The 18848-nt window shown below is 43.6% G+C and overlaps 2 protein-coding genes across 2 annotated transcripts in view; one reads left to right on the plus strand and one right to left on the minus strand.

Moving 5' to 3' along the window:
• Window positions 1-6853, plus strand: part of MYH15 (myosin heavy chain 15) — a 44028-nt gene extending 37175 nt beyond the window's left edge. Inside the window, exons 37-42 of the mRNA XM_088533643.1 lie at window positions 723-848; window positions 2205-2375; window positions 2829-2933; window positions 4281-4376; window positions 4867-5004; window positions 6719-6853. Coding sequence (XP_088389769.1) covers window positions 723-848; window positions 2205-2375; window positions 2829-2933; window positions 4281-4376; window positions 4867-5004; window positions 6719-6736 — 654 coding nt within the window. The 3' untranslated portion in view covers window positions 6737-6853. The remainder of the gene's footprint in view (window positions 1-722; window positions 849-2204; window positions 2376-2828; window positions 2934-4280; window positions 4377-4866; window positions 5005-6718) is intronic.
• A 3631-nt stretch (window positions 6854-10484) lies between these two features.
• HHLA2 (HHLA2 member of B7 family) lies at window positions 10485-16137 on the minus strand. The gene is made up of 6 exons (XM_088534198.1): window positions 16074-16137; window positions 15123-15443; window positions 14426-14686; window positions 12650-12943; window positions 11255-11351; window positions 10485-10548 (listed from the first exon to the last, which is right to left on the minus strand). Exons 1-6 carry the CDS (start codon window positions 16135-16137, stop codon window positions 10485-10487), a joined length of 1101 nt encoding a protein of 366 aa, XP_088390324.1.
• Between the last annotated feature and the right edge of the window lie 2711 nt (window positions 16138-18848).

Consider the following 18848-nt stretch of genomic DNA (forward strand, 5'->3'; position numbering starts at 1 on the left):
TTGTGTAGACTGCATAACTGCTTTGATAGTTATCAAGAGTCTTAGTTCTCTCAATAGATATATCGTGTGGGGCAGGAAATGCCCCCCATTAAAAAAAAATCCTCTGCTATATAATAAATCTTTATTAGCATGGGGCTACCAGAAGAAAAGATGGTTCAGAGAACGGCCTATGTCTTTGGGCCGGTGTAACACTTTGTCACAGTGGAGACTGCAGTTTTACAGGGCCACAGTATAGCATATCATGATTTGCCTGCACTTTTGCTTCCCACCAGGCAATTGTCAGAAGGAAGTGAAAAGATGCCACAGGCTACCTGTGTTCTGTAATGCTTCCTGCAGTGCATTGATAAGATGGCATTTTTGTTTCAATCATCTCCTAGACTAACTGATTCCGGATCATTAGTTTCCCAAGAGGAAATTCCCAAGAGGAGCCTAATTCATTCTGCTATTTCAGCTTCTTATTTATTATTTTAGACTTTTTCAAAATCTAAATATTTACAACTTTGAGAAGACCTTTAGCACTTACTCAATCTGAAGCTAAGCTACACAACAAAGCCCAGTTCTTACCACATACATGAGTCTCCCTTTCCATATGTTGCTCTGTGAATCCAGGAGCTGCAACAAATCAGTAAGCTTGGGTTTGCTGAGGTATTTAGAGAACCTGTGTCTCTAATGATACTTTCTCTTCCTCTTTTACTTTTCATTTTGGGGAAAAATAACAAAAGAATACAAGCCTAATCAATCAGAAGAAGAAGCTGGAGGGTGATATTACTCAGATGCAGAATGAAGTGGAGGAATCGATTCAGGAGTGCCGGAATGCTGAGGAAAAGGCTAAGAAAGCTATCACAGATGTATGTATGTTGGTTCCTTGCTCATTTCTTTTCTTCCAGCCAAGTAAACAAGCAGCAGGTCTCCATTTCTGTGCCTGTTAGAACAGGTCTCTGTTTCTATGCCTGTGTAGAAACTTGCAAATCTGATATATCCCATGTGTTCGATTCTGGGGGAATCTGGTGAATCTACAGAATAAAATAAGGTGGAGGTAGAGGGGAAACTTCTTCCTGATTTTTTTTTCTCTCTTCCCCAAGAAAGCAGATTCCACTCATCCTCAAAGTCTTTGGTTACATCACCTTTGAATTAGGTAAATCTTATACCTGAATAGCCTGAACTAACACTAGCCAATCTCCTGTGAGTGACATACATAGAAAAAAAAAACTGATAGGTCAAAGAAAACTAATGAATTCCTAGTGAGACCTCCTGAAAAAAACAGGGTGCCAAACAAACCAGGAAGAGAGGCTGCGTGCATTCTTCCTCTAGGGAAGCCATCAGTTGAGCTGCTATAGTTTATTTTTCTATAAGCCTGGAGCAATCCATGTCTTCAGAGTTCAGAGCATCACATCATACCAACAGATGGGAAGAGATTTTTAACAGGAGGTTTCTGTGAATTACATGCCTGGAGTTCCTAGACGAAGCTGTTCTAGTGCCATGCTCTTGGCTGCCTCTCAGCTGACGGTGCTATTAGTGCCTGCCAGAGAGAAGACACCACATGTCACTGGTTCAGCCCTAATCTGAGCTGGGATGATCGCTGCCTTCCATGGATTGCTCAGCAATGGATACGAAATCTGAACATGGCTCTTCATGGCAGGGACATGTGTCAAATCAGAAATGAGCTAACTGGCACCTTCATTATAGGTCTAGCAGAAAGGTTAGGGGCTGTGTAAGATGCTGTAACTGAGTTGCTCATCTCAGCATAGACTGGGAGAAAACAGTTCTGCTGTTGTAGCTCCTTAGGCAGTGCAAGTGTGCGGCTCTGCAGGGGAACTTGGTCTGCCAGTTGTTTTAAGCCAACATCTCTCATAAGCTCCAAATTCCAAGATTTTGATCAAGTTCTAAGTAAAATGTCTGTAGTGAACAGCACAGGTTTACTACAGATTAGGACATTGTATACCACAGATACTAAAAGCAACCAAACAAAAAACTTAAATCACAGCATTACAATATGGAGAAGGAAAAGACGTTGTTCTGTGTGCACTGTGCTCTCTCTGGGCAGGATGCATGCACACAAAATATTTGTGGAACTTTGGGTACAATGAATGATCCAAGTTGTAGCACTTCCTTCATTTCTCCAGAAACGTAATGCAAGCACATAAGGAAGCTGCTGTAAGATTTTTTTGTTTTTCTTTTTTTTTGTTTTTCTTTTTTTTCTCCAGGCAGCAATGATGGCTGAGGAGCTTAAAAAGGAGCAAGATACTAGTGCTCACTTGGAGAGAATGAAGAAGAACATGGAGCAGACCATTAAGGACCTCCAAAAGAGACTGGATGAAGCAGAACAAATAGCTCTGAAAGGTGGCAAGAAGCAGATCCAGAAACTGGAATCGAGGGTAAGTTTGTGATCAAATTACGGACTGCTGTTTGTAGAGGCCAGTAAAGTATAGTCTGAACTCTTTCTTTTTGCACAAGTCGCAGGTGAGCTGTTCTCAGAGGCATGTTTTCCTTCATCATCCAGTTATAAGGAGCTACTATTGCACAACAGATGACCAAACCCATGGCTTAAGGAGAAAGAAAAAAAAAATCGATTGCGTGCTTTGGCTTTCACATCTATCTGTAGAGCATCTTTTTCCGAGTGGGATCTATGATTATTAGCGCAGTAATATAAATATATCACATATATTTATGAAGAAGCATCATGGAAAGGCTCTATTTTGATCTGTTCCAGAAGTTCAGCTCTACGGAGATCCTTCAAAAAACGAGCACTGCTTGAACTGCAAACTAAATTATCTGTTGCTTTAAATATATGACATAATGGAAAGGGTTTTTTTTTTCCCCTTTGGCAGGTTCGTGAGCTGGAGAATGACCTTGAGAATGAACTCCGGCGTAATTCAGATGCCCAAAAAGGTGCCCGCAAGTTTGAGAGGCGCATAAAGGAGCTGACATACCAGGTATGGTGGGCACAGCACTAACTCCTAGGTCCCTGGAAAGAGAGGCATTCTCCCAGCTTGCAGCTGCCTGTGTGTTTCACCAAAGGACTGTGCTACCCAGAGCTCTCCCACCGTGAGGGTTTTCAGAGATGGGAGGAACAGCTCTCTGCAGCCACCACCTTTTGCCTGAGCAGCTGCTCCTGATGTGAGAAGGCCTGTTACTGCTGGGGCGTGCACAGTTTGAGCACGGTGCTTGTGCACAACAGCCTTAGATGACAGTCGTTCATGAGAAGGAAGCCCAGCTGTCCCTCAGCTGCGCTGATGTTCCTAAAAGGAGCTGGAAGGACCCAGCTGGCTTTTGTCCCTCGTTCCAATAGTCAGCGTGCCTGTGCGCACTTAAGCGCTGGTGGGCCAGCTTTAATGGTTAGGGTCAGCCTGTGTGCGTGGCTCTTCAGCAGGGATGGCAACTGACTGTGAGCAGCAACAGCTGGCTGCAAATTTTAGCCTGGGGGGCTGAGCCCCGTGTATGGGAGAGGGAGGGAGATGATGGATCATAGTCATAATTTGCATGCTGGACAGGCCTTAGCTGGCGTACGCCCAGTCAGCCCCTGCCTTCGTGCTGTTTGCAGGCAGATCAAATTGAGTGGGAGAGAGCACAGTGGGAGAGGGGAAGGAGCACACCATCACCAAATGTCCTTTCTGGCTTCGTGGTGGGGCAGTCATGAGCCTGGCTCCTTGTCTGGTGCATCTCGTAGGACTGGCAGGTCGCAGGGCTCAGCCACCTGGTGCTGCACCACAAGGCTAAGCCTCTAGCAGGCTCGCTAACAGCTGCTCTTGGTGCTCATCTTTCAGGGAAAAAAACAAGTCTTCAGAGCATTAATCCTGTCAGCATTCTTAGGAACATAATTCCATCCATCTGCTTAAGGAGATTTTAGTTTCCTACCTGCTATTTTACCATGACTTTCCCACATACAGGCTTAAGGTTCTTTTCTCAGAATGCTCGTGCACAAGTAGGCAGAATTAGCTGGTCCTTTTGTGGGTAGAGAGAGCTCCGCTCCAACCTGGCTCCTTTGAACAAAAGTGCTTCCGAATTTTAAAAAGAAGTAAACCAAATGCATTTCAGGCTTGCTCATCAGTCTGTCTCACACAATAATGATGCTCGCTGTAATGTCAAGAGTGCTTCTCAGCCCTATAGTTAAGTAACCTATAGTTATTTTCTCATCCACATGCAGGGTGATCACAGTATAGTGTGTTTGTATTTCTAACTAAACCTTTCCATAATACATATGCCACCCATAACTGCTTGACTTTGGGAGAGCCTTCAGACCTTTCTACTCTATTAACCCATTCACTGGTGTTTTGGTACAGTCAGAAGAAGATAAGAAGAATCTGGCCAGAATGCAGGATCTGATTGACAAGTTACAATTAAAAGTGAAGAGCTACAAACACCAAGCAGAAGAAGCTGTAAGTGGAAGTTTGGGCTTTTTTTTTTTCTTTTCTTTGAGAAATTCATTGTCCTATTACCACAGTCTTTAGCAGTAGAAGCTTTCGGTATAAATACACATTTTGAGTGCTTGTGCATTTATGTTTGTATAAACGATGTCTTTATAAATATATTTATAATATATAAAATATATGGTATATACAGTAATTATATTTAAGAAGTGTGGCAGTATAATTTGCCTAAACACAGGGAGAGAGGGGGGACCTACAATTTATTCCCCTACTAGTGCCTCAAGAGGTAGGTGGAGGAGCCTCCCCATTTACTCACTCAAAATGGAGAGTGCCACTGGAAACATCAAATGTGCTAAGTGACCAACTCGGTCCTCCAAGAGCCAGTGCTGCCTACAGGGCCATTACCAAGTCACACCAAGCACTTTCTGCCTTGGTTGCAATTGGGGACTTGGCTTTGCCTTGAGAGGAGCTGCTCAGCCTCACTGTTTCCTCTCCCTAGGAGGCACAAGCCAATCTGTACCTTTCCAAGTACAGAAAGCAGCAACATGACCTGGATGATGCTGAGGAAAGGGCTGAAATAGCTGAATCCCAGGTGAATAAGCTGAGGAGCAAGTCAAGAGATATTGGCATGAAAAAGGTATGATTATAACACATGGTATAAATGTGAGTGCATATGACAGCTACATAAAGATCTGTTGCATCTCTTAAAATAGCATGGGGTGCAAAAAAAAAGTTTCTTACTGTATTTTTGTTTCAGTCTACACTATTTTTGCATTAAGGTAACTCTTTAGGAAAAGTCTTTAGGACGGCAGTCTGAAGCTTATGAGAAGTGAAAGGCCCATCCTCTCAGTGTTGTCATTCAACCTTTGTTGCTCAGCAGCCATTCTTCAGAACCAATTTCTTATTCATTTATTTAGTTTTTTTTTTTAATGAGGAAGATTAAAAACCTGCAATCTCTTTTCCCTCTTAAGATGTAAATTCCTACATACATGATATAGCCCGGGGATAACTGCACTAGCAGGTTGCTAATATACTCTTAAGTCAGCTCTTTCAATGAAGACATGTTGACTTGAAGGGCCAGATGAAAAGAAATTAACAGTGAATAGTCACTAGGGTGCTGGGAAATCATTAATAATTAGAAATGTAGTTGTGTTTGTTTGCACTTGAGCAAAAGAGGAGTAGAGTGATATTGATAAAAATGAAAGGTGCCTGGGAAGTTGCATTTGAAAATGCAAGCACCAATTTGCTTATTTACACTTGCTTGTCTATGGGAACCAGGCCAAGCAAGCAAGCAGGGGACCATTGCTTGTAGAAGCTGCCTCATTGCTTTGCCTATTTCATTTGCAAGTGGGACAAACTCCTATGGTTAAAGTCTTTAGAATTTTTACAGGTGTGACAAGTCCTGAGTTAAGCCCAAGAACCCTTTCTGTATCATTTTGTTATGTTGATCACACTGGATCTATGCTCCCATCACCACCTCCTCTCTGCTGTGTCCATCATTCTGTGGCAGGAATAAAATCTCCAATTTCTGCTTTTATCTTGGTTTAAGAGAGTCACCTTCAATTGATGTAAGTTACTAGCCCCCCTAGCCAGAACAGATCTACATAAAACTACCCGAGCAACTGGGTCTTCCTGCATTTACATATGATGGAAGCAAGTGAAGCTCACAGATGTTTTGCAATTTTTAAAAGTAAACATGTCACATATTTATTTTGTCTTCAAATTATTCCAGCCATACAAAACAAATAAAAACTCATCTAATTTCATAAGCCCTACCATCACACAGACACTGAAATAGGTAAATGATGGGAATAGCTTATTTTTCTGCAAGTTAGTTAAGAGTGTAGTTTACCTGTCTCTTACTGGTTTCTGTACCTGCTACTGTTTCTGTCTCAAATACTCAGAAGTCGGAGGAGTGGATGCCTGTTTTTTGTCAGATGGATTTATGTTACCGAACTCTTATTTCTGGCCCATCTCCTTTGGTGTGATGTAAGGGCACAGAAGAGGCTTCCTATTTAATAGTGCAGCACTTGGAAATAGCTCGTGTATCCCTGGGAACGCTGGAAAGCACGTGTTGCTCAGAGAGAACAGCACTGTAGCTGGGCTGCATCAGTCACCCGCAGTCACAGGGAAACACACGTGCTAGCACTCCAACAAGAGACCCATATTGTTAGCTGAAGTAAGGCAGGACTTAACTGCTAGCTTCAGTATAACATGCTGGTGTAGTGCTGGTATACATCAGATATAACTTGGTAATGTCATAGGAGCAGAAGCTTTTACTGCTTTCTCAAAAGCTTGCTCTAAAACTCTCTCAATGCTTCCATTTTTCATCTCTTTCAACTGCATTTCAGGTTCATGAAGAGGAATAAACACTATCTGAGTTGATGGATATGAGAAGACGCTTCATATAACCAGCTGCACGACTGAATGCTTAAATAGGAAAAAATAGGCACTTACAGAAATAAATAACTGAAAAACCAAAGAAACCGTTTAGTGTGTTCCATTTGTTTCTTTGTATTTCTGTTTGGCCTTGCCCCAAGGATCAATAAGAGATTACATTCTGCAGACTGCCCTTTGCAGCCTGTTGCAACAAATCTCAATTTGCAGCTCTCCGACATAGCCAAAACCAAGCCAGTCCCACCAGGATTGTTCTGTCCTTTACATGCAGGCAGGTAAAGCCCCGTAGATGAAGCTTGTGTGGAAGAGAGGCCTTAAACTCCATAGCCACTTGCTGCTTACGTCTGTCCTGCCAAATGGCATCTGCACCAGTTTTGTAGGATAACAAAATAGCAAGCTTTTTCTTCCCTTTATACTCAAGAAAACTACCTCAAAACTGGCTGGCCAACCTGGTTAGGAGGGCTTTAAACTAGGCAAGAAGGGGGAAGGGGAGTGGCACACTGACGCGGCAAGCAGTACCGCACAGCCCAGGTCAGATGGCGTCCAGCGGGAGTATGGTAGTGGGGAAGTGAGGGTAGGAAATGATCACAGAGGGTCCTCTTTCACCCCTCCTGGGAAACCTGTGGCCTCTGTTGCTTCCCTGAAATGCCTGTATACCAATGCGCGTAGCATGGGGAATAAGCAGGACGAACTGGAGATCTGTGTGCGGTCCCAGCATCATGATCTCATCGGAATCACAGAGACGTGGTGGGATAGCTCGCACGACTGGAGCGCTGCCATGGAAGGCTATGTGCTCTTTAGGAAGGACAGGCTGGGAAGGCGAGGTGGTGGAGTTGCTCTTTATGTGAGAGAGCAACTGGAATGCATGGAGCTCAACCTGGGAGTCGAGGATGAGCGAGTTGAGAGCTTGTGGGTAAGGATTAGAGGGCAGGCTAATGTGGGAGACACTGTGGTGGGTGTCTGCTACCGGCCACCTGACCAAGACGAGGAGGTTGATGAGGCCTTCTATAGGCAGCTGGATGTTGCCTCACGGTCACAGGCCCTGGTTCTCATGGGGGACTTCAACTACCCCGACATCAACTGGGAGGACAACACAGCCAGGCATAAGCAGTCCTGGAGGTTCCTGCAGAGCGTCGACGATAACTTTTTGACGCAGGTTGTGGAGGAGCCGACGAGGAGAGGTGGGCTACTGGACCTCGTGCTATCAAATAGGGAGGGCCTAGTAGGAGACGTGAAGGTGGGGGGTAGCCTCGGCTGCAGTGACCATGAGTTGGTGGAGTTCAGGATTCAACGAGGAGGAGGAAGGGCTGTAAGTAGCCTTGCGACGATGGACTTCAGGAGGGCCAACTTTAGCCTCTTCAGAGACCTCCTCGGTAGAATCCCATGGGCTAGTGCTCTAGAAGGCAGGGGGGCCCAAGAGAGCTGGTTAGTTTTCAAGCGGCACTTTCTCCACGTCCAGCAACAGTGCATCCCTGTGTGTAGGAAGGGAGGCAGAGGGGGCAGGCGACCTGCGTGGATGAGCCGGGAGCTTGTGGCAATGCTCAAGCAGAAGGCAGCGGTATACAGAATGTGGAAAAAAGGACAGGCCCCCTGGGAGAAATACAGGAACGTAGTCAGGGAGTGCAGAGATGCGACAAGGAAAGCTAAGGCACGTCTGGAAGGCAAGCTGGCAAGGGACGTTAAAAATAACAAAAAAAAATTCTTCAAATACATTAACAGCAAAAGGAAGATCAGGGAAAACGTGGGTCCGCTGGAGGACGGGATGGGCACCTTGGTTACAAATAACACAGAAAAAGCAGAGTTGCTCAATGCCTTCTTTGCTTCGGTGTTTACCAAGGGCAGCCCTTTAGAGCCCCAGGCCCTAGAGGCAAGAGAAGAAGCTGGTGGAGAGGAAGACTTGCCCTGGGTAGAGGAAGATTGGGTCAGAGAGCACCTAAGGAACCTCGATACCCACAAATCCATGGGCCCTGATGGGATGCACCCCAGAGTGCTGCGGGAGCTGGCAGATGCCATAGCTAAGCCGCTCTCCATCATCTTTGAAAGATCCTGGAGAACGGGGGAGGTGCCGGAAGACTGGAAGAAGGCCAATGTCACGCCAGTCTTCAAAAAAGGCAAGAAGGAGGACCCAGGCAACTACAGGCCAGTCAGCCTCACCTCCGTCCCCGGAAAAGTGATGGAACGGCTCATACTGGCCGTTGTCTCCAGGCACATGGAGGACAAGAAGGTGCTCAAGAGTAGTCAGCATGGATTCACCAAGGGAAAATCTTGCCTGACTAACCTGATAGCCTTCTATGATGAAATGACCGGCTGGATAGACGGGGGGAGAGCGGTGGATGTCGTCTATCTCGACTTCACCAAGGCTTTTGACACCGTCCCTCACAACATCCTCCTGGGCAAGCTCCGGAAGTGTGGGATAGATGAGTGGACAGTGAGATGGATTAGGAACTGGCTGGATGGCAGGGCCCAGAGAGTGGTGATCAGCGGTGCAGAGTCTAGTTGGAGGCCTGTGGCTAGTGGGGTCCCCCAGGGGTCAGTCCTTGGTCCAGTCCTGTTCAATTTATTCATCAATGACCTGGATGAAGGCACAGAGTGCTCCCTCAGCAAGTTTGCTGATGATACCAAACTGGGAGGAGTAGCCGATACCCCAGAGGGCTGTGCTGCCATCCAGAGGGACCTGGACAGACTGGACAACTGGGCGGTGAAAAACCTCATGCAATTCAACAAGGCCAAGTGCAAGGTCCTGCACCTGGGGAGGAATAACCCCAGACACCAGTACAGGCTGGGGACCGAGCTTGTGGAGAGCAGCTCTGCGGAGAAAGACCTGGGTGTCATGGTGGACGACAAGTTGACCATGAGGCAGCAGTGTGCCCTCGTGGCCAAGAAGGCCAATGGGATCCTGGGCTGCATTAAGAAGAGCGTCTCCAGCAGGTCGAGGGAGGTGATCCTGCCCCTCTACTCAGCCCTAGTGAGGCCACATCTGGAGTACTGTGTCCAGTTCTGGGCTCCACAGTACAAGAGGGATGTGGAGCTGCTGGAGAGAGTCCAGCGCAGGGCTACAAGGATGATCAGGGGCCTGGAACATCTGCCCTATGAGGAAAGACTGAGAGAGCTGGGCCTGTTCAGCCTGGAGAAGAGAAGGCTGAGAGGGGATCTAATCAGTGTATATAAATACCTCAAGGGAGGGAGTGCAGAGGACGGGGATGGTCTCTTTTCAGTGGTGGCCACTGATAGGACTAGAGGAAATGGCCGGAAACTGAAACATCAAAAATTCCATAGGAGAACTTAAGGAAAAATTTCTTAACAGTGAGGGTGACAGAGCACTGGAACAGGCTGCCCAGAGAGGTTGTGGAGTCTCCTTCTCTGGAGATCTTCAAAACCCGCTTGGATGCAGTCCTGTGCCACGTGCTTTAGGTGTCCCTGCGTGTGCAGGGGGGTTGGACTAGATGATCTCTAGAGGTCCCTTCCAACCCTAAGCATTCTATGATTCTATGAAAACTGTGGGTTTTTTTTCTCCCGTGATGCTTTATTTTCTTCTTAAGATACCCAAGTCCCCATTTTTCATGCAGACTCATCGCAGAGGCCAGTTGTTTGCACATTGTTTCTGTCAGTTTTTCCTTGCCCATGTTGCTCAGATAGCTGCTTTTCTACTTGCTTCCCACTACAACTCAATCCAACAAGTCCAAGAAGTCTTTGTTCTTTGAGTCTTGTTTTTAGCAGTAATCATGGGAGCATCTGGGATTTTCCTCTTGGTAGTTCAAAGTGCTCAGGCGATTCCTCTTTTTTTCTAACAAAAGCAAAAAAAAATGTTTGTAAGAACTAGTGATGTGCAAAAATCACCCTCTATTAGGAACAGAAAAGGATGTGCCTCTTCTAAAGGTAAGAGTATTTTTCTTCAACCTTAGTAACGTAAAAGATTCATCCGCCTAAGCGTGCAGAAATACTAGTTTCTTCCATTCATGCCTCTATCCATTCAACAGAACTGTGTTGTTAACCTGTAGGCTCTTCTGCTTCCTCTGGTTATGGTATGTTAAAGGTATACTTAAAAAAAAAAAAAAAAAAGTCCCACTGCAGATTAGGTCTGTGTAGCCCTCTTTGAGGGTCTTTGGGGTTTCTTCTTATTTTTTTCCTTAAACAAGGAGGAAATTAAACAATGCTTGATTTGTTTTTAAAGCAATTTATCAAAATTGTTGTGAAGGATAATCAACTTTCTGATCTTTTTGAAAAGCATAAGAGAACATCTAACATCTGGTCAAGGAAAAGGCATGTTCACAATGTTACAACTAAAATACTACTGTGTAGATGCAGCAGGGCTTATGGCCTCCAAACAGGAGGACAATTTCTTTATGCTTACATATTTATCATTTACATATTTCGTTTTTATTTGTATGCTTTTAAGCTACAGAAATCAAAATGTTTTGGTGAAACATTCAAGGTCTGAATTTCATCTCAGTAGTACATTTGAAAATAAACCTCCAAATGACTGTACATACCTTACAGTAGAAACAGCCACAATACAGGCTCCTATCACAGTCACGTACTCCAAAGCCACTGCAATTCTCACAATATTCCGGGTAGGACATGAATTACCTGAATTTTCATTTAAAAATAAAAATGCTAAAGGGTTAAGTGCTTATACTGCAAAAGTTACGATCACTATTGTTCAGTAAGTATATCAAGCTAAGATTTTTCTTTTATTTACAATTTAAAAGCTATGATCTAGGGAGAGTCGGTTTCTTTTGGATGTTAATAATTTGATAATGACCAAATTAATTGACTATAAGTAAAAACTTTCAATTGATACGTTAATAACTTAAACGTGAATAGCCGAAAGCAGATTATTTTACTTAGCTGCACTGATACAGAATTCTGTATGTTCTCAGACAATATAATTTGAGGATTTCTTAATTCAAGACCTATTGTGAAATATTTGCAACTTTCATCTAAAATATTTCCCAAATTTATAATGCCACTGTCCAGCCCGGGTGAGCACAAAAAGCGGCAGATCCTGAACTGGTAAAATCAGACTTCACAGAGAACAGTTCTGTGTTCCCTGGAGTACAGGCTGGTCCTATTTGGCCCCGCTCCTCATCACTCCAGCCGATTTCAACAATCTGAAACCACTCAGACTCATGGGACTCACTCCTTTCTATTTTCTTTACTTTGTCCTTTCTTTCTTTTTTTTCCTCCACTTTAGGCTTCCTTTCTGATGCTGTGTCCTGTAAAGTTTTGTTTTGCAGTAAGGGGCTACAGAAAAGCATTTAGAGAAAAGCTTTAGCACACACTTAAGTCAGGAGCATCACCTGGGTGTGTAAAAAACCTTGGGAGAGTCTGCTGCAGAGCTGCAGTATTAGATCTACAGGCTAAGGACGATGATCCTGGCTTTTGAGCTGCAAGGAAGTGTCTCACAGTACAGTTTTCTTTAAAATAACTCCCTTCCCTCTTCAGATTATATATACCCATTGCCATTTAAAACATGCTACACATCAACGAAATGTTTTAAAACAGCCCTAATCAAGTTTGTGTTCTGAGACTTATCTATCCAGGGGGACAGAGGGCATAACAATTCGCAAATATTATTCTATTCCCTTTTCTATTCTATTCCCTTTTGCTATGTTGCCTTTATTTTTCATGCCATACTAATGACTTGTTTCAAGTTCTCTTCTTGCTTAAAAATCGAAATGAGGAGCGCTGTACTGTTTTTTTTTTTCTTCTTCTTTCAGCCTTTTAAATTGCAAATGCTTGCTTATGCAAGGTCTATACTTGCTATTGACACAGCATTTAGAATTTAATTCTGTAAGTTGCTGTGAGTTCTCATTTCTGAAAGCAGTCAGTGGGAAGTCAGGGGATTAGCTCCCTCCCGCAAGGTGGAAACGGCAGGGACTTACCAACGTGCAAACTTCTCACTATAAGTTTTGTGTAGTGAGGTGTTGAAATATTACAGAGATATTCTCCGCTGTCGTCTGCAGTAAGATCGCTTAACATCAGTGAAAAGTCAGTTGTGTTAATTTGGGCTCGTGGTTGGTAAGAGTGGGATGTGCCATTGAAGGAGGCCAGGACCGAAATTACTGCATTTCTGTTTATTGTCCAAACAACGCTGAAATCTTCAGTGTGTGAAGAAGTGCAGTTGATGCATTCACAAGGAATTGTCGTGCTATTTCCTTCCACACTGGAAAGTTGCTCTGAAACAGGTAATTGAAAAACTCGCAGGAATATTTTGGAAAATATTTTAAAAGCTATTTGAAATCTTCTGAAGTTTCAACTGATTGTACTACCGTGCACAATTCTAAAAACATTTCATGATTTTGATATTATATTCAAACATGTCAGGAAACTTCTGCAAACATCTGATTTTTTTTTAGGAGATATTAAAAAATATAGAGGCTTTTTTCCAAACATGCCTACATTATCCAAAAAATACTGTTACCACACTGTTGGCCTTATTAAAGTAATAAAATGTCTATATTTACTTTAACAATACTACCTTTAGTTAGAAATAACTTTTAGATACAATAGACCTATCTGGGTTGAACATTTAAATTCAATGAATGGCTTCTTTTAAAAGAAGAAAGGAAGGAAAAGGTCAGGTAATAGGCATAACACCTAATGATTGTAGAAAAGATTAACATAGGATTTAGCACAATTATCAACCTAACTGCAGGGATTTGCTTCAAAGGAAGGAAAAGTAGAGCAAGCTGTGGTTGTTGGGAGCCTGATGGAGAGGAAATTAATATGTTATTTTGACACGGTAGATCCAAACTTGGTTGGAGTGGGACTGAAAGACATTGAGGGAAAACAAAACAAAACTGTGTCCTTTGCTGCCATTATTCACAAGGAAAACAGCACCTTCTCAAAAGCATTCCAATGAGATGGATGCATGCAAATACAATTTAAAAAAATGTAATGAAATGTAGCACTTCCTTTTACAATTAGGAGGAGAGATTAATGAGAGACATTTACTGCACTTGTTAGATAATATGATAACATACTTGAAACCTACTGTAATTGTGTGCTATTATATGTAAATTCAAAACAATGTGTTTGTCCCTAAAGTGTATATATCGACCTGGGAAGTGAGAGTGTTCTGGGTACATTAGGGGGAAATCGAGGCAATGGAGGCAGACAAGCATATATCACTAGGGAACTACTCTTGCATTGCTGCTCAGAAATACTAAATACGTGAGCTTGAAAAGTTACAGTTACTTATCAAACTGTATTTCCAGTGAATACCTGGAACTGCACGAGCAGGATAAAATGGGGACTTTAAATTTCACAGTGCTGCTCTTCCTTGACTAACAAACTCATCTGCTGTTTGCCCGAATCTGAACTTGCCTTGCTGCTCTTCCTTCCCATGCTCCTCCAACTCTGAACCTGAGTGCATAAGGAACACATTTCGAGTTAAAAGGAAAAAATCAAATGGTGCTGAATAAACTCGGGCAAAGATTAGGGAATGGACTGAGCGAGAACAGACACATCTACAGCAGCAGTCGAGCCTTCCTCTCCCTTGAACAACCCATAGGAACACTAAGGTTTTCTTATAGTCTGGCTCAGCTCAACAGAGTGTAAAGACTGATCATTATGCACCTCAAAACATGAAAATGATAAAGAAAGAAAGGTAAGAAAGAAGCTAGTAATGATCCAGGATGCGACTAGTTCGTTGCTACCTTCCATCTTCCATTCAGCAGCCCACTCGTCCCGACGGAGGTAAATGCGACACCGGTAAGGAACAGATGTGTTTGTAATGTCCTGGTCACTTCTAACAGTATGGAGAATTCCAACCCGCGTTTCCTCCAGACCGGATGGTTGGATGGAGGCGTTGCCCTGTGTCCAAGTTATACTTGGCACTGAATAAGTAAGAAAGGCAAAGCACCTCAGCAGCCTTTCGCTGTCTGTCTTTTGGTACTCCAGTGCACGATAAGAGGAATCTGTGAATATAAAGAAGTACTAGGAATTTCAAAATACTTTTAAATTTGAAGTGATTGGACTTCTGGAAAATTATTGGGGCAAATAGATGTAACTGACAAGGAAACTTAAGCTGTTTTGTTTCAGAAGACAGTATAGTATTATTTACCGTCAATGCTGGGGTTCTCACTGTTCTGAGAATCCACATCATGTATTTAAATCTCAGGAGCGCCATCTCATAAATCTTTAAAAATTGCCATGCAGTGGGTTATGAGAACACACTCTGCACTGCGATTTTTTTTCAAATTCTGTTATAACAGAATTTCATCAGAGAAAATGAATTGCATGGGAACACTAACAGGTCCAAAAGGTGTTCTGTTGGGTTTCAGTTCCCTGTGACAATTAATACAGTGTCCAATTCCTATTGGAGCAATCCAAACAATTTTGATGTTTTTTTACCTTTTACATGCAGCATGACATCCTCTTCTGTTTTAGTTTCCTGTGTTCCCACATAGCACTGATAAAGGCCCTCATCAGTAAAGGTCAGGTTCCTAAGTTTCAAGGAGGCATTTCCATTACCAATGTCCCCGTGAAAAAGGTAAGTTCTGTTTATGTAGTCCATGTCTTGCATTCCTAGTTGATCCTTCTGATAGTAGTAACTGTGCACATTTTTGTCCTTTTTCTTCCAGTAAATTACTACATCATTACCACGTGGAAAAGAGCAGGGGAGGATGCTGTCTCTAAAAATGTGTCCTGTTACTGTTTTCTGTTCTCTAGAACCTAAAGCACATAAAGGTTACTAAGTTAGATTAAATTCTGTCTATATATGTATTTCTGTTCCTCCTTCCCTTAACAAAAATGCTCTGGCAGGTAGAACATCCCACCAGTGTGTTTCCTGGTAGAGAACACACTCTACTGTGTGTTCCTACTCCTACTGCTGGCTTCAACATCATAGGCAAGGTGGAGCAGCACTTAGCAGAATAAAGCCACTCAGCCCCTGCAGGGCTCTGCTCCTCCAGCTTGTAACCTGTCTAAACAGGCAGCCAGACTACACACCTCTGTATTCAAATAATCCCACCTCCACTTGAGCACCTGAGCTTCAAATGATTTCCAATAGTACCAGAGAAGTACCAAAAACATCAAAACCACCTGAAGGACTCCCCACCTTCAGGCTACAGTTTGCCATTCATTTAAACCATCATATGACCGTGTTGCAGATATCTGGATTACATAAAACCTCACACAGACACAACTCAACTGGCTGCACCATCCCCAAAGCAAGACACAAGGATGCAGTTTCTTAAACTGGCTTTACTGCGTCCCAGCCTCTTGGGACAGTCCTCAGCAACTTCTGCAAAAAGCGAACCGACAGGTGTCTTATTTTTCTTAAACAAAATGACTAAAACCTACCCCAAACTGTAGGGCATATATGGAATAAATAGATGAGAAGAGGTGGTATTTCCTGTGCCTTCATTTCTTCCTTGATAGTAGACCCACTTCTGACAGCATAAAAGAGGAGAAGAAAACTTGGTTAAATGCAGGTAAAAGGTTTTCCCTAATCACATACTTTTCTTTTTATAACATTTCAAAGGCTGTAGGCCTTTGTAACAGATACCTTCACTTGATTGAAAGGGCATGGGTTGAACTTGCATACACGGGTTGAACATGGGTTCATGGGTTGAACATAGGTAAACTCAGAAGTAGAGGACAGAAATACACACAAAGAGGAGGTTCTCCTTTCAAATCTTCTGGTTGGTCAGGACTGAAAGCCAGTTCTTGAGAACTGGCAGAGCACAGAGGGTTGTGACAAATAGTGCCGTTCAACTTGTTCATCAGTGACTTAGATGAGGGGACAGAATTCACCCCAAGCAAGTTTGCAGAAGATAACAGACTGGGTGGTGTTTGGAGAGGGCTGTGCTGCCATTCAGAGGGACACAGACAGGTTGGAGAGTTGGCAAGAGAGGAGCCTTATGAGGTTCAACCAGGACAAGTGCAGAGTCCTGCACCTGGAGAGGAATAACCCCAGGCACCAGGACAGATCAGGCTTTGACCTGCTGGAAAGCAGCTCCATGGAGAAGGATTTGGGAGCCCTGGCTGACAAGTTAACCATGAGGCAGCAATGTGCCCTTGTGGCCAAGAAGGCCAATGGGATCCTGGTCTGCATCAGGAGGAGCGTTGCCAGCAGGAGGGAGGGATCCTGCTCCTCTCCTCAGCTCTGGTGAGGCCGCACCTGGAGTATTGGGTGCAGTTCTGGGCTCCCCAGTAAAGAGGGACACGGAGCTTCTAGAGAAGGTCCAGCATAGAGCCACAAAGATGATTAAGGGACTGGAGCATCTCTCGTAAGAGGAAAGACTAAGCGACTGGGCTTGTTTAGTCTAGAGATGCTCTTCTCATGGCAAAAGCTAAGCCAGGTTTTGTGACAACAAGTCACAGTACTAAAATGCTTCTTCCAAGAACACATACCCGAAGGTTGGTCAAGCAGCCAAGATAGTGCTAGGGGCAACAGGAAATTTGTTTTGGCCACTGAATGAAAAGAACAGTTTATTTATTTTGTTTATGTAATATTAGCAAGAAGCACCGTGTATTGCATCATGGTATACTGTGCACTCGACCAGCAGGCCGATCAGATCATTCCCTTATCATCCAGCTACTGGGACCAATCTGTTTGATAAACTTTTCTTGCTCACCCTTTTGAAACAGCCTTGTGTATTTAACGTTCTCCTAACACTGTTAAACAAAAGCAAAAATTACTCTGATTTATTCCTTATTAAAGTAACTTAATAACGGCAAGTTTCAAGCACACACACACTCCTGAGAACCAGAAACGCAAGAGGATTGGTAGTTTTACCAGCAAGCAAACAAGAAAACTAAACACGGAAAATTTTAAAGAAACAATACTAGCTTTTCAGAGTCTTCCTAGGAAACATTCAGGACCCATTTTAGGCAGTATCAATCCTTCCCTCAGCTAAAGCTCTAGGAGCTAAATATAACTCCTTCTCTCTGTGGTTGAGAAAAGCTCCCGCAGGTAGAAGGCTCCCACATTTCTTAGGAAGAGGACGTCAGATATTGCTTTTACCTCAATATATGTGTATAGCTCCTCCCTCCCATGCGTTTACAACAACAGAGTCACAGTACTAAGATTTGATTCATTTAGTTATTTATTTACCTTCTCTGATTTCACAAGTAGCCCAGGAGTTCACTCATGCCAAGTGTTTCGAGGCAGGGGCTTCGTGGAGACAGGCAGACAGCTTGTGCGTGTGTGTTCCATGCACATTCCTGCCCCCTGAACACAAACCTTCCTCTTCCAGAGCTGTGAAACTGCCTCTCTTTCCTGGTTCTCTCAAAGCCCCACCTTTGCCTACCTGAGTTACCTCACCTGCAGGTAGAGTTGCACAAGGAAGTTTTTTAATCTTCAACCGAAGCAAGATTTTAATCGCACCTACAAACTCGTAACTGAATAAAAAACGAAATATTGCCTAGCACGTGATTTCCACTAGCTGCAATGATACAACAGCAACCACGCGCTACCAGAGCACAAGTATTGTACCTCTAGTGAAAGGCTGGCAATTCTCTTTAATTTTATTCATGAATAAGTTCCCTATCTCACTCTTGGAACAAGAGGTCAATTCTGTACGGTCATTGCACACAAATAATTGATAAAATTAAACATAAGACATGTAAAACAAACATAAGACAGAAGTTTTTAAGACTTAAATGTAAGACAAGACATAAACGTTAAGGCAAGTATGACAGTTCTTGACAAATGACAGCACTATGCACACGGGGCTGCCTTGGGGAACTGGATATTTTTCCCCCCCTTTTCTCTTTAATAGTAGTAACTCACTGGTACATCATTTCATCTGGGCAATAGCAGCTCCTCACTAGCCGATTATCAGCAGAAGAAAGTGACTTTCTGGCATGTGAAATAACTGAAATTAAGGAAAATGGCTTGCAATCACTTAAAGAAAAGCAGAAAGGGGAAGAAGAGGGGAGAGAAGAAAAAAAGGCGGGGAGGGAAGCAGAGCATTTCCGCCCCAAACCAGGGTGATGGGAACAGTGGGACGGTGGCTGTACCCCCAGCCCCAGGTGAGCGAAAGGGCATTAAATTTGGAGCTTTCCGAAGGGCTTTTAACAACCGCCGCTTTCCCCCCCACCCCCCGTTGACGTTGTTGAGCGCGGCCGCCA

This window comes from Tinamus guttatus, unplaced genomic scaffold, assembly GCF_059628265.1.
Source record: "Tinamus guttatus ecotype Peru unplaced genomic scaffold, ASM5962826v1 Tinamus_guttatus_pri_ptg000035l, whole genome shotgun sequence".
NCBI classification, from domain to species: Eukaryota; Metazoa; Chordata; class Aves; order Tinamiformes; family Tinamidae; genus Tinamus; species Tinamus guttatus.

Excerpts from the sequence above, each read along its gene's own strand:
- HHLA2 (XM_088534198.1), bottom strand. The coding sequence starts at position 16,137 with ATGAAGGCACAGGAAATACCACCTCTTCTCATCTATTTATTCCATATA. Across the intron at positions 11,352-12,649 it reads AGTGAGAAGTTTGCACGTTG|GTAATTCATGTCCTACCCGG; the intron begins GTAAGTCCCTGC and ends ATGAAAATTCAG. Across the intron at positions 10,549-11,254 it reads GTGGCTGTTTCTACTGTAAG|AAAAAAAGAGGAATCGCCTG; the intron begins GTATGTACAGTC and ends TGCTTTTGTTAG.